We start from the raw sequence: 16,133 nt of genomic DNA, 5'->3' as shown, positions 1-16,133 counted from the left end.
GCAGTACCTTGTGGCCTGGAAGGGGTACGGTCCTGAGGAGCGGACTTGGGTGCCGGCTCGCTTCGTGCACGCTCCCCGTTGTGTCGCCCGTTTCCACGCGCTGTTTCCCTCTCGTCCGGCTCCGTCGCGCACGGGGAGCGCTCCTGGCGGGGGGGTACTGTCACGCGAGCCGCCGCGACACTTACCTCGCGTGCTCGCGGTAGCTCACTCCGTCCTGCCGCTGACGCCGCGCGGTCACGTCGGGGTCGCGGCTCCGCCCCGCCGCGACCCGACGTCGACTGAGCGTCACAAGCGCCGCCGCGGCACACACACCAGGGGACCGGACGCCGGCAGGGTGGTCCTGCCTCCACGTCATCGCTCGGGCTTGCGCCTGCACGCCGGGGATGTGCAGGCGCGTCACCACCTCTCACCGCCGAGATTGCGGATCGGATTCCTGCCGCGATGACGTCACGCGACGCACGGCACACCGCAGCCTCATTGTGAGTAGGAATTCCCTAGTTAAAGGCCATTTGTTTTCTCTTCTGTACCCGTTCAAAGTATATTACTTTTTGGGGTGTGCTGTACCTTTGCCTGTTCTTTTGACTACGATTGTGATCTGCCTGCCCTGACCTTGGACCTGTTATACCGTTTTGCCTCTTATCTGCCTGCCTCGACCTCGGATACGTTTTGACCTCGCTGTTTGCCATTGCCCTTTTGATCGGACTGTTTTCTGGACTATGCTACGTCCTTATATCTGCATAGTCGGATCCTCCTTCGCTACCTGACCCCGTGACAAAGACATAATTTTTGCAAGTATTTTATAATCAGTGTTTAATAAAGACAGCGGACGCAATTCTTTAACTCAGCCAAATCACCACGTTTAGACAAAATAACTAAAATAGAGGTGTACTGTGATCGAGTTAACTGTCCCAAAGTTAACACCTCATTATACAACATTACAAGATCAAGTATCAAAATATCAGAAAAAGCCCGATAAAATTCAACACTTAGTCCATCCGAACCTGGACTTTTTTTTTGTGGCTAAAGAATTGATACTCATTTTAATTTCATCTTCCGTTACAGGTCTAATAATTTCCACAGCCTCATTTATATCTAATACCGGAGTATCCGCATCTTGTAAATACATTTGTATTTCACTCCTGTCTATATCTTGTTTTGCAAACAGTTTTTCAAAATACGATGAAGCAATATCCCGAATTTCCCTTCCCTCTGTTTGGATATGTCCATCTTTGTCTACTAATCCTGATACGGTTTTCTTACCTATTCGTTCTTTACAAGCTTCAAATGGATCAGGAACAGAAAATCCCCAACTGTCATATTCATTCTACGCCTTCAACGAGTTCATACGATCATATTGAAGTTTCCTCAATTTTATCTTTAATTCCAGCAATGTGGTCTAAGTTTATACTCTCCCCATTATTAACCCTGGAGTGTATTCTACTTCATTTAAGTCTTAGGGTGAGGTACTGCATGTATTGAGCATTTCCTTCCTTTTGGGCTTTGGACTTAAAAAACCCTTTAATATCAGTTTTAATATGTTCCCATCAGCTTGACATGGTGTCGTATAAACACTGTGTGGATTTCCCATGAGCATAATACTGTATAAATTCTTATTTAACTTGCCCATTATTTAGTGTTCTTGCATTTAGTTTCCAAATACCTTTGCCGTACAATATCCCAATACCACTCCCTCCTGGATCTGATGCCATCCTCAGCCTCCCTGCAAGAGGACATTCACACAGGAATAATAGGAGACTTATAAAGTGGATGTGGTCGTGGCAGCACCATGAGATTTCTGAGGGAAAAACAAGCCTTCTGACTTGTCTGGTGTCTGTAGATGAGTGTTTAATAATACTTCTACTACCCCTTAAATTTAAGTGGAAGGGTTTCCATCACCTTTACCCACCATAACATAATCAAGCAACTTGCTTTGTGGTGCAATGATTGTGGCGACATGGAGCCCCCCCCATGACATACCCGATATGTCATTGGTCACGAGTGGTTAAACGGTACTGGTACAGAAGTATAAAAGGACAATGCACTTACAAACTAACTAATCAAAAAATAATCCAGTTAAGATTTTCTGTTTTTTTTGTGGTGATCCCAAACAGAATATACTTTTTTGTGACTGATGTGACAATCCAGCAATCATGAGCATCACCTTTAAATACATGTTTTTTCTTTGCATCATAAGCGTCACTACAGGGGGAAAGGGGGCAATTGTGACAAACCTCATGCTCCCTAATGGTGGGGGATTATGATCTCCTTGACCAGCCCAGGTCATCTGCCGCCCGCGTGGGCATTGTGCACCCAGGCACCATGAGTGCTGGTCGGGGTAGGATGTGCCCGATGAGCATTAGGGAGCGCGAGGTTTGTTACTTCAGAACTCATCTTCCATGCTCCCTAATCACTATGTGCCGGCAATTGATGCCAAGCACCGGGATATGATGTCTTACCCCACTGCTCTGCATCAATAGCTGGCGCACAGTGATTAGGGGGCACTAAAGCAGCAGTCTGAAATGATAGACCTCTTGCTCCCATGACAAGATGGAAGATGAGAAAGGTAAGAGATGGGAAGAAAGGGGTTTAATGGAAGTGTATATGTATATATGTCTGTGTGTGTAAGATGGTGTGTGTTTGTATGTGTATATGGGTGTGTATGGGCAGGTGTGTAGAATGGCAGTGTATGTTTATGTGTGCTTATGGGTAGATATGTGTAAAGTTCTGTCGCTCTGTCTCTGCACTTATTCGTAAACTGTAAAAAAGAGAGTTTTCCTCTCTTTCTCAGGTCAGAAGAGAGGAAAACTTTGGAAAGCTTGTCATAAGTGTCCAGTGTTTCGGTTGAATGATTTAGTGATAGAATTTGCTAGTGCCCTCCCAGTTGTGACTGTGGTATCTTATGTGCCCCCCCCTGTATATTGTTCCTAGAGTCGCCACTGGTTGGCATGCAAATGCCCATAAATGAGAATTATTAGTGATGTCCGGTTCATGAACGAATCGTTCTTTTCAATAATCCGGATAAATCAGTTCAGTACACTGAACGATTCATTTGTAACAGTTCAGTCTATGAATCATTAACTGAAGTTGTACTATGATCATGGAGTGAGTCATTTGCACAGCACACCAACTCTGGGATCAAGTTACAGCTCATCGATTCACTGACTCGTTCAGTGAAGCTATGAGTCATCGATTCACTGAGTCAAACAACCGTTCAGAGGAACTATGAGTCATCGGTTCACTGACTCACTGAATCAGTTCACTGAATCAAACACAAATATACTTTTATAACTAAATACAGGATTAATCTTCATTGCCCCCAGGATTTAGATCCCCCTTCGTTTGCACCTCTTTACTTCTAACTGCAACTTAAGTTAACCTTATTAAATTAATTAAATTAAATTCTCAGTTAATTTCAATTAATCATTTGAAATGAACCGATTCAGTTTACTGTTCCGAACTTACAATCACTAAGAAATATTCGCTCTCATTCCCTGCCCCCAGCAATTTATATTGCAAGAGATGTTTGATTTCAGTGAAGAAGGAGCCCCTGGATTAGTGATGGGAAGTTCGGATCATTAAAGTGAATCGGATCATTTCGATTCGTTCACTGAAATGATCCGATTCATGATCCGAATCTTCGGATCACTCAGTGTGACTCACAGGAGTTACTGTTCTCCAGTAACTCCGTGCAGGCACACTAACGATTGGCCCCGCCCCTTTCATTATGAATCCTCCCCCCTGCCTCCAGTGATGTCAATGAAGGCAGAGAGTCGTTCAAAGATTCGGATCTTACAGGGATCCGAATCTTACAGTGATCCGGATCACTGTAAGATCCGGATCATTGTAAGATCCGGATCTTTGAACGACTCTCTGCCTTCATTGGGATTCGAATCAGTCAGATAATATTACCATACTGTTATAAATAATACATTAATAATCACTGCCCCCAGGATTTACATTCCCCTTTACCTGCAACTGCACCTTAAGCTAACTTTATTAAATTAATTAAATTAACCCTCACCATTAAATTAACCCTAAACACCCCATCAACCATGTCTGCCCCTAAAATTAACCCTTAACACCCCATTAAGCATAACTGCCCCCAAATTAACCCTAAACACCCCATTAAGCATAACTGCCCCCAAATTAACACTAAAGACCCCATTAAGCATAACTGCCCCTAAATTAACACTAAAGACCCCATTAAACATAACTGCCCCCAAATTAACCCTAAACACCCCATTAAGCATAACTGCCCCCAAATTAACACTAAAGACCCCATTAAGCATAACTGCCCCTAAATTAACACTAATGACCCCATTAAGCATAACTGCCCCAAATTAACCCTAAACACCCCATTAAGCATAACTGCCCCCAAATTAACCCTAAACACCTCATTAAGCATAACTGCTCCTAAATTAACACTAAAGACCCCATTAAGCATAACTGCCCCTAAATTAACACTAAAGACCCCATTAAACATAACTTCCCCCAAATTAACCCTAAACACCCCATTAAGCATAACTGCCCCCAAATTAACCCTAAACACCCCATTAAGCATAACTGCCCCCAAATTAACCCTAAACACCTCATTAAGCAGAACTGCTCCTAAATTAACACTAAAGACCCCATTAAGCATAACTGCCCCAAATTAACCCTAAACACCTCATTAAGCATAACTGCCCCTAAATTAACCCTAAACACCCCATTAAGCATAACTGTCCCCAAATTAACCCTAAACACCTCATTAAGCATAACTGCTCCTAAATTAACACTAAAGACCCCATTAAGCATAACTGCCCCCAAATTAACACTAAAGACCCCATTAAGCATAACTGTCCCCAAATTAACCCTAAACACCTCATTAAGCATAACTGTCCCTAAATTAACACTAAAGATCCCATCAACCATACCAATTTATTAGGCAATTTATCTGGAGTACATGCAATTAATTTAGGGGCAGTTATGGTTAATGGAGTATTTAGGGTTAATTTCAGGGGCCGTTATGGTTAATGGGATCTTTACGGTTAATTTCAGGGGCCGTTATGGTTAATGGGATCTTTACGGTTAATTTCAGGGGCAGTTATGGTTGATGGGGTATAAGGGTTAATTTTATGCTGATGACTGAGGGTTAATTTAATTAATTTAATAAAGTTAACTGTAGGTGCAGTTATAGGTAAAGGGGGGCAAACTCAGGGGAATCTAAATCCTGGGGGCAGTGTGAACATTATTAATGTATTTATTTATAAAAGTATGGTATCAGTAATATTCTCTGAATGATTCGAATCTCTGTAAGATTCGGATCCTTGTAAGATCCAGATCCCTGTAAAATTCGAATCATTTGAATCTTCGGATCATTCGACTCTTCGGATCATTCGAATCTTTGAACGACTCTTTGACTCTATGAGTCATCGTTCCTCTGTGAATTAATGAGCTGTAACCTGACCCCAGAGTCTGTGTCTGAGTGCTCTGCAGATGACTCACAGCTCTAGGATCAGGTTACAGCTGCATGATTCACAGACTGAACCGCTACAAATGAATCGTTCAGTCTATTGAACCGATTCATCCGGATCACTAAAAAGAATCGGATCAAATGAACGATTCGTTCATGATCCGGATATCACTACCCTGGATGCGGGCCCCTGAGGATATTTGGACACTGGGCAGGTAACATTTTGTTTTGTAATAAAGATGACACTGTTTGTCCCACAATAATGTAATTTGTTAGTTGAGGTACACATCTTTAGCTGTGTGGATAGATGCTGTTGTAGCCCAACAGTTTTTAAATGTTCTTGCTCAGTTAAGACTGCGTTTAAGGCCACTGTAGCAATGACATTTGTGATACAAGCAATGTGAAAGATGATGTTGGTTATATTTTTGATACACCTATTTACATACATTATCATACCTCTCAACATTTGAAATGGCTTTACTGAGGCACTAATGGCATGTATTGACAAAATAGTATATACAAAAAAAATAGACCAAAATACTCTCCTTAAAGTGGATATCTGCAAGGACTCCTCAAATCCCAAGAAATATAGCCAGTAAAAAAAACAGAGTATCTCAGCAAAAATAGCTCTCTTGGCAAAGCCGGACTGGATGACCCCATCAGGGACACTGGAGTCAAGCTATCAGACACTTTCAAATCAGTGGTCATGCCATCAGACACTTTTTCTTTAGATTAGCAAAAGGTGCATTAGACCTGGAAATGTGATAATCATATAATGTTACAATTTTTAGTGGATTTTGCAGAGTTCTCACACAAATATATCTCCCTGCAAAATTAGATACGTTTATTAAACAAATTAAAGGTAAATATCCGCTCATATCTAGCAAATTACCTTTTATAACATTTCTGCATATATTACAAAATTCCGCCATTGGACCAACACATTTACACTGCACATATCTCACACACACACACCCCTAAATAATATCTTACAATATGGTGCATTTTTACTGTTGAAATTTAAAGATATAGCACCCCAAATAGCAACGCAGTACTTGATAAATGTCATATTTCAACATTCTACATGGGGTTAAAAAAAATTCCCCCATTGGACCAATACAGTTACACTGCACATATCTCAAACACAACCCCCTCTATTATTTCTGAGAATATGGTGCATTTTTACTGTGGAAATTTAAAGCTATAGTGCCCCAAATATCAGCCCAGTACACAGCAACCGTCATTTTTCAACATTCTACAGGGGGTTAAAAAAAATTCCCCCATTGGACCAATACAGTTACACTGTATATATCTCAAACACATGCCCCTCTATTATTTCTGAGAATATGGTGCATTTTTACTGTGGAAATTTAAAGCTATAGTGCCCCAAATATCAGCCCAGTACACAACAACCGTCATTTTTCAACATTCTACATGGGGTTAAAAAAAATTCCCCCATTGGACCAATACAGTTACACTGTATATATCACAAACACATAACCCTCTATGATTTCTGAGAATATGGTGCATTTTTACTGTGGAAATTTAAAGCTATCGCGCCCCAAATATCAGCCCAGTAGACAGCAACTGCCATTTTTCAACATTCTACAGGGGGTTCAAAAAAATTTCCCCATTGGACCAATACAGTTACACTGCAGATATCTCAAACACATGCCCCTCTATTATTTCTGAGAATATGGTGCATTTTTACTGTGGAAATTTAAAGCTATAGTGCCCCAAATATCAGCCCAGTAGACAGCAACCGTCATTTTTCAACATTCTACATGGGGTTAAAAAAAATTCCCCCATTGGACCAATACAGTTACACTGCAGATATCTCAAACACATGCCCCTCTATTATTTCTGAGAATATGGTGCATTTTTACTGTGGAAATTTAAAGCTATAGCGCCCCAAATATCAGCCCAGTAGACAGCAACTGCCATATTTCAACATTCTACAGGGGGTTAAAAAAAAATTCCCCATTGGACCAATACAGTTACACTGTATATATCTCAAACACATAACCCTCTATTATTTCTGAGAATATGGTGCATTTTTACAGTGGAAATTTAAGGCTATAGTGCCCCAAATATCAGCCCAATACACAGCAACTGTCATTTTTCAACATTCTACATGGGGTTAAAAAAAATTCCCCCATTGGACCAATACAGTTACACTGTATATATCTCAAACACATAACCCTCTATTATTTCTGAGAATATGGTGCATTTTTACTGTGGAAATGTAAAGCTATAGGGCCCCAAATATCAGCCCAGTAGACAGCAACCGTCATTTTTCAACATTCTACAGGGGGTTAAAAAAAAATTCCACATTGGACCAATACAGTTAAACTGCAGATATCTCAAACACATGCCCCTCTATTATTTCTGAGAATATGGTGCATTTTTACTGTGGAAATTTAAAGCTATAGTGCCCCAAATATCAGCCCGGTAGACAGCAACCGTCATTTTTCAACATTCTACATGGGGTTAAATAAAAATTCCACCATTGGACCAATACAGTTACACTGCAGATATCTCAAACACATGCCCCTCTATTATTTCCGAGAATATGGTGTATTTTTACTGTGGAAATATAAAGCTACAGCTCCCCAAATATTAGCCCCAAACTCTCCCCACCCCTTACCTGAACTGCAGATCTCTCACTCGCAGACTTCTGCAGGGGCCTGGCTTCTTCCCTCTGCAACTTCAAGCAAATGAGGTCTTATTTGTATTTGTATGACAAATCTCACGTGCACAACAAATAAGTGAATTTCACACTTATAAAAATAATAATAAAAAAAAATTAAAAGCGACAAGTTCATTTATGTCTTGTGCACTCCAGTCTTGTGCTACTAATATATGCAGCCCCTCATTTGATGCGCCAAGGGGTGTAGTTTCTGAAAATGTATACTTTATGTACCATAATTTAACTTTTCAGCTGTCTAGAGCTGTCTAAATGCAGGCATCACCCCTAAATGTTTTAAGACAATTTTTTAACAAGATTTTCAAATCTGCCATATCTGACGTTAAAGTGGTCTAGACATCTGGGAAGTTAAATTAGGGTACATAAAGTGCACATTTCAAGAAACTACACCCCTTGGAGCTTCAAATGAGGGGTTACATGTATTTCTAGGGCAAAAGTTGAGTGCACAAATAATGATGGAATATGTCGCTTTGGCTAGAAAATGTTTTTTCTAACCATAGCGACATGTTCATTTGTGTCTTGCGCACTCCAGGTTTGTACTAGAAACACATGCAGACCCTCATCTGATGCGCCAAGCGGTGTCGTTTTTGCAAGCAGAGGCACGTGACGTGCATTCATGTGACTCTGCTGGGTTCCTGTTCTCCTGGCCAGTAGAAGAGATGCTGCTCGCATACTGTGCGACAAAAGCACCGGTAAGCAGCCTGGCCCGATTTGAGGTCTGATTAGAAGACGACCTCGATTATAAGACGAGGAGTATTTTTCAGAGCATTTGCTCTGGAAAAAAAAACTCGTCTTATAATCAAGCAAATAGGGTATTAATTATTTTGTGTCACAACCATTCTAAGCTTCCTAAACAGAGGGATATCATAGAAGTTAACTTTAATATTTTTAACTTTAAAACTGCAATTCATAGGGGCACTGTTGGTTACATTAGTGTAATCCCACACTACAAAATTTTTTGCGTTGGGTTTGTCAGTATAGCTGTATTTTGATGATATTAAGTTAAATATTAGTTTTTCTCAGTGCACTTAACTTTTTGAGTACTAGGGTTAAGTGACCATTTAATGCAGGCACTTAAATTAGGAAAATGTTATTACTTTCGTTATCATATTTTATTACACAATAAATAGTCATTTTATTCTTGTGGTTGACAAATTTTTTTCAGATGACTTTAAAACATGAAGATGGTGATGGAAATGATCATCAATTTCTCAAAGTTCAAAAAGACAGAAGAAGGTCTAGCCTAGGCTCACACACTCCTGAAGGCTATGTTCAGAGGAAAAGTCGAAGGCATTCACTTCAGAATATGAAATTCACTACACCAACTAGCAATTGCTCATTATCTGCGTTAACATCTTCACATGGACAAAACAAAGACTATTTTGGTGAAAGGTAATTATCTTTTTAACACTTGTTGAATTTGCTTAAACAAATCTTTAAAAAAAAAAAAAAGTCTGCAGATGATTTACCTTGCAAGAACTTTATACAGACCTTAAATGTATTTGTACACTATAATATATCATCATATATCATCCCCTTAAGCACCTCTTTTGTAGAGCAAATAAATCCCCGTTAACCAAATTTTTTGCAGAACAACTCTACCATTCCTCGTATTAATTTTGTAGCTCTTTATACTTGTTCCACTCCCATCACATCTTATTAATTGGTGTACAGAAAGAATATTTCTATAAAGACCTAACTAATGATTTGTATAGAGGTATAGTCACACATTCTCTTTTGTACCAGTTAGTGACGTTAACATATTCTACTGTAACAGCTTTGTTGTCAGCTCTGTGATACCCTATTTTCTACAACATTAGAAGTAATTTAGTTAATAACAACTTTCTGCTGCATATCTTTTAATGATCTTAGACATAGTCGCTCTAATGTAGAGGCCAGCTTCCCATGAAGCACTTAATCTAATGCCATAAATGTAATATTCTGTGCAGGGCCAGAGCTTATTCTCTTGCGCCCCTCCCCATTCTATTACATAACAATATTATTAAGGCATGTCAGGACTGAGTAATGTAGAAATTGTACTGATTAGGGGTCAGAGCAATGAAGAGGCACCTGAGGCAGGTACACATGGTGCATCATACCCAGACACAGGAAATAATTGCTCTTCCCCCTATTCTATACACATTCTTTACTGCTTAATGTTCTGCACTTTTTCCTTTCTTCTGTGCCCCTCTTCCCTAATCACTCCATCTCTCACCCATTTCTCTTTTCACTTCCTCTTTCTGTCCCTCTTGTTTTTTCTCCCACTCTTTCTTTAATCTCACTCTTTCTTCATTCCTTTCTCCATTCCTATGTACCCCCCTCAAATTCTTCTCCGCCTCTCTGCTTCTTTCTTCTGTTTCTCCTTTTTTTCTTATCACATTATCTGGCATCCCTCATCCTATCTGGGCATACAATAAAAAGGCACCTCTCCCTGGCAGTTAGGCTCAAACCCCGTCTTATTCTATACCCCCCTTCCCTTCACTACTTTTGTCATCATGCCTCCTGTCTCTGCCTCTCCATAGGCATTTTCACTGGCAATAACTACCCACACTGGTCGGGATTTATTGCAATGGTTCAATCCCACTTCACCATATACACTCTGATTGGACCTTACTTGAAGTCCCGCTCAGTGTAACTGACAATTCACATGGAGGGAGAGCCACACAAAGCAATGCCACGTAATGCCTACTAACTTAAAGAAAGTTAAATTTTTAAGACAAGAAATTCTGGTAGTGAGAAGACGTTTATAGAGGTTCCCAAGGTACACGGAGACAAAAAAGACATTACATTACATTTATTTATGTAGCACCAGCAGATTCCGTAGCCCTGGTCAGTAGAATATTTTAAATCACACACTAATAAACTGGCACAAAATCAGAACAGGGTCTTGCTCTTGCAAGCTTACAATCTAGTCGGTGGATGAGGGGGAAGTGAAACAGTAGGAGAAGACTGCTTGAATGAGAATGAGTTGGTCAAGTAAGGATGATCTGTAGAGGTTCTTGGTCGTTCAGATGGTTTGAAGGTTAAGATGCTGGCTGAGAGTGTTAGGTAAAAAGGTTGTATGCTTCTTGATAAAAGTGGGTTTCAGAGAGCTTTTGAAAGTTGGGTATGGGGAAAGAGATTTCTAGAGAAAGGGTAGAGCACAGTTGAAATCTTGAATTTGGGAGTGGAAAGGGGTAATGGTGATAGAAGAGAGACACAGGTCGTTAAAGGATCAAAAAGGACAGTCAGGGGTGTAGTTACCGTATTTGCTTGATTATAAGACGAGGTTTTTTCCAGAGCAAATGCTCTGAAAAATACCCCTTGTCTTATAATCGGGGTCGTCTTATAATCAGACCTCAACTAGGTCTGACTATGAGACTAAGATCCAGATCCCCCGCAGCGATGCAGGGGACCTGGATCCTCCTGTCTCCCCCCCACACACTTACCGGTACTTCTGAGTCCCCGGTGCTTAGTCCTTCCCCGGCTGTCAGAGATCAGAGTTCCCCGTGATCTCCGACAGCCGGGGAAGGTCTGCGCGATGGGCGCAGACAACCCCCGCTGCTAACTGCACCTCCAGAGGGACATTTTTTTATTTTTTTTAAATTCACATCATAATTACATTTCACAAAATAAAGGCTTTCACTTCTGGTCCTGATTTTTTTCCAGCTTTCCATAATAAAGCATTCATAGCCCTTCTTACATATAAATCCTTGTTGAAATGTATCTATTATGTAAGTCTCTTCTCTTTTAGTTTTTCAGGGGTATCAAATGAAAATTGTGTGTTTTCAAGCCATATAATTAATTTAAACGGAAAGCCCTACATATGTTTAATGTTATTTGTTCTCAATATGGCTGTATCTTGGGCGAACCCCCTTCTCTTATTCCTTGTGTAGGGCGAGAGATCTTGGAATATTTTTATTTTTTCATATGGTTCCTGTAATTTTTGCCCGTCTTTAAAGAATTGAATCGCTTCTTGGCGAATTTTATAGGAAAAACAGCATATCCTGACGTCTTGTGGAAGATGATCCGGAATGCCTCTGGGCTTTGGTTCCCTATGGCATCTTTCCGTGTAATACGGATACCTTTCTGATGGAATTCTCATCTTTTTAAAAAGTTCCTCCGTGTATTTTTCCAAATTCTCTTTTGTGATCGATTCTGGAATGGCTCTCAATCCCAGATTTTTTCTGCGGGCTCTGTCTTCCAGATCTGCCATTTTCTTTTCCATGCCCAATGTTTTTCAAGATTAATCTCTTGTTTGATTTTTTCGAACTGTTGGTCTAAAGATGCGGAGAGTTGCTTTTTAATAATTGCTTGGAACTCTGAATTCCTATCTTTATCTCTTAGCTCTGGTGGGCACTCAGACTCAGGATTATTGGCCATTATTTGTAGTGTTGAATCTTCAAAGGAAATCGTATCTAGTCCATTTCTGGGTGGATGTGGGGAAAAGAAAGAGAGTCTCTTTTCTGCTCTAATTTCTTTGTCCTTCTTTCACTCTCTCTCTCTTTCTTAGTGTCAAGTTTAGCTTTCCTGAGAAGAACGAAGTTTGCTAGTCAGAATCCTAATCCAGTAGGGCTGCAACAACTAATCAATAAAAACGATAATAATCGATAATGAAAATCGTTGATAATGAAATTTCATTATCGATTAGTTGAATCGATTTTAATTTTTTTGTTTAAATCTGTTTATTGACAGTGGTATAAATGCAAAACAAAAGTAGAATAAAACACCGAGTCATATACAGTGCCAAGAGAGTCAGTAGAACACATCAGGAGGAAGAGACATCATGATATTAACAACGTCATCACATGTTGGCAAAGTACAAATGTACGGGAAAAAACACGATGCGCTGCCAATGGGACAGAGCAATAAAACTCGAGGGTATACCACATGGTTTTTGTAATGTAATGGGATGGACGAGGAGAAGAAGGGAGGGAGGGTAACACAGAACCACTGGGGAAGGAAAGGCAGGGAGACAGAAAGAGAGGAGAAAAAAAAAAAGGTAGGAAGAATCCAGGAAGCCAGAAAAGCCTGATTATAGGAGAATCAGCGGTAATGCTGTAGGGCCTGGGAAAGCCTCGAGCCAGGGACTCCAGATGGACTCAAAGTTACACATTTCATCATGTAGTTTAGCTGTGATCTTCTCCATCGTAAGGACCGACCAGATGTTAGAGAGAATTTCGGGGCGAGTGGGAGGGGGGCCTTTCCATTTCTTAGCTATAGCTTGTCTGACAGCAGCGCATATCCTGTAGACCAACTTCCGATCAGGGGTCGCCAAACGAGGAGACTGTATGTCCATGTTCAACAAAGCAACTTGGGGAGTGGCAGGTATGGCGACCGCCAAGGCCGTGGAAAGATCGCGGAAAAGCTCATCCCACAGAGGACGAATCAGCGGGCAAGACCACCAGGCGTGTAAGTAAGTAACTTTATAAGAGCGTTCCTTAATGATCGTGTTGGTAGTGATACGATGGGTGTTGGACGCCGCCCTCTCCCACGACTCATCTGTCCATTGTTCCTGGAGATCAGCATGCCAGCGAGCACGGTAGGACGGGGGAGCACCGTATGCAGTAGCCAGGAGGTGAGTGTAATGCGAAGAAATAGATTGTTTCAGTCTCTTGCGGGTCAGAAACCGGTTTTCAAAGCGAGTTAAGGAAGAGACAGGAGCGATCCGAAGCTGCGAGTCGATGAAGTGCCGTATCTGGAGGTAGCGAAATCTTTCACACGAGGGGATGTTGTTGCGGTCTTGCAATTCTGAAAAAGAGGATACGTGACCTCTGCGGACTATTGCTCCCAGCCATCCAAGGCCCTCTCGCAGCCACCACTCGAATCTCCTGGGCACCATCCCCTCCGGAAAGAGAGGGTTATACAGAATTGGAGTCAGATGGGACACTTGACCCTTAAGAGCAAACTTGTATCTGGATTTCCGCCACAGAGAGTAGGAAGCTTTCATGGTTGCTAAAGCTAACGTGGCAGGCAGACGGGACTGTACTTGAATCCCGGAGATGTCAGGATGTTGACAGATGGCCACCGCAAGCGGCTCTAGACACAGCGCAAACAGGAGGGGCGACAGAGGACAGCCCTGTCTCGTACCATTCTTGATGGCAAAGAGGATGGATTCACAACCCATCAGAGCGACTGTAGCCGTAGGGTTGTTGTAGAGTGCACGAACACCAGACAGAAAGCGGCCAAAACCCAAAACTACGCAGGGCCTCCCACGTATACGTCCAGTCTATTCTGTCGAACGCCTTCTCGGCGTCAAGGGCTAACAGCATGGACGGTTGAGCGGCGAGCAGCGCAATTTCAACAAGATCTACTGTGCGCCTGATATTATCCGGGGCGTCTCTCTGAGGTATAAAGCCGATTTGATCCGGGTGTACAATAGAGGAAACGACTCGGCTCAGGCGCGTAGCCAATACTTTAGCATACAGCTTCACATCGGCATTAATCAAGGAGATGGGCCTGTAGCTACCACATTTGGAGGGGTCTTTACCGTCTTTGTGAATCACTATAATTTTGGCTTTCCCCCCAGAAAGCGATTAAAGAGGGTCAGAAGGCGCGGTTTCAATTGCTCTCCGAATTTCTTGTAATAAGACCCGGGAAGGCTGTCCGGGGCCTTGGCAGGCCTGGTAGCAGCGACAGCGGCATCTAAATCGTCCACAGTGATATCACGATTTAAAAAGTCAACTTGCTGGTCAGTGAGTCGCGGGATGGGCAGGGAGTCCAGAAAACGGCGAAGAGGGTTGCTATCGAGGAGATTCTGTGGAGCTTTAGTGCCATCATAAAGAGAGCTGTAGAAACTGGCAAATTGAGCCGCAATATCCGCAGGAGACACCCAGCACGTGTTGTCAGTGTCAATGATCTTAGGTATGTTTTGTATCTTCCTCTGTGCGCGTAACCTACGAGCGAGCATGGCCCCAGGTTTGTTAGCAAATTCAAAGAACTTCTGTTTGGTAAGATTCAGCGAATGCAGGACTTCGTTGCTTTGAAGTATGTTGAGTTCGCCTCCAAGATGGATGATTTCTCGAAGCTCAGTGGGGTCTAGCGAGATCTTGTGAAGTCGTTCCATGGAGGACAATTTGGCAGTGAGAGAGTCCATAGCTAGTCGACGAAGTTTCTTGCGACGCGCAGCTATCTTAAGGAAGGAGCCGCTGATAAAGGCTTTGTGCGTCACCCAAAGAAGGTGCGGAGATGTATCAGGGGTGTCATTGAAGGCGAAGAAGTCCTCCAGATCTTGAGTGATTTCAGACACCACGGAAGGGTCGGTGAGCAGGAATTCATCAAGGCGCCAGGTAGGGGAACCAGGTTTCCAGTCTGCCGGGCGGAGAGAGCATTCTACCGCGCCATGATCGGACCAGGAGATAGGATGGATGCAGGAAGAGAGGCCGGCTGAGGCGGCATGTTGGCTGAGGAGGATGTAATCGATCCTAGAGTATGAATTGAGGGGGTGCAAGAAAAAGGAATAGTCCAACATCTTCGGATGGTGAAGTCTCCAGATATCAACAAGAGCAGACGTCTTACCAAAGTCCCGGAAATGTTTGGATGCCGGGGAGGGGAGCACTCTAGTTGCGTGGCCCTTCCGGTCGATATAAGCATCCCAACAGGTGTTGAAATCGCCCCCTGCAATGATCAAATGTTTGCGAAACGGCAGCAAGAGGTCAGTGAGCTGAGCGAAGAACTACGACGACTGGGTTGAAGGAGCGTAGACCGACAAAAAAACGACAGGTTTGTTTTGAAGGAGACCCGATAACAACAAGTAGCGGCCCCATTTATCTCGTTTGACATCAAGGCATTGGAAGCCCAAGGAAGTCCTCAGAAAATACTGACTCCGTTCTTGCGCTGGGTTGGATGAGTGGCGTGGTAATGGACCCCAAAGGATCTGGACCAATATGCAGGTAGCGACAGTCGTCTGAGGTGGGTTTCTTGTAGCAGCATGACATCAGCACGCAATTTCTGGTAATATCTCATAGCCTGTCGCCTCTTCTGGGGGGAGTTAAG

At 42.3% G+C, this 16,133-nt stretch overlaps 1 protein-coding gene across 1 annotated transcript in view; it reads left to right on the top strand.

The window, feature by feature from the left end:
• LOC149271645 (FH1/FH2 domain-containing protein 3-like) overlaps positions 1 to 16,133 on the top strand; it is a gene marked incomplete at its 5' end in the record, with an annotated part of 193,457 nt that overhangs the window by 15,174 nt on the left and 162,150 nt on the right. The window contains one exon of the mRNA XM_089507243.1: positions 9,325 to 9,551. Coding sequence (XP_089363369.1) covers positions 9,325 to 9,551 — 227 coding nt within the window. The remainder of the gene's footprint in view (positions 1 to 9,324; positions 9,552 to 16,133) is intronic.

This window comes from Sceloporus occidentalis, unplaced genomic scaffold (assembly GCF_023333645.1).
Source record: "Sceloporus occidentalis isolate IW3139 unplaced genomic scaffold, rSceOcc1.0.p SCAF_478, whole genome shotgun sequence".
Classification (NCBI taxonomy): domain Eukaryota; kingdom Metazoa; phylum Chordata; class Lepidosauria; order Squamata; family Phrynosomatidae; genus Sceloporus; species Sceloporus occidentalis.
The sequence above is the reverse complement of the archived record's forward strand: the minus strand, read 5'-3'. Positions and strand labels throughout refer to the sequence as shown.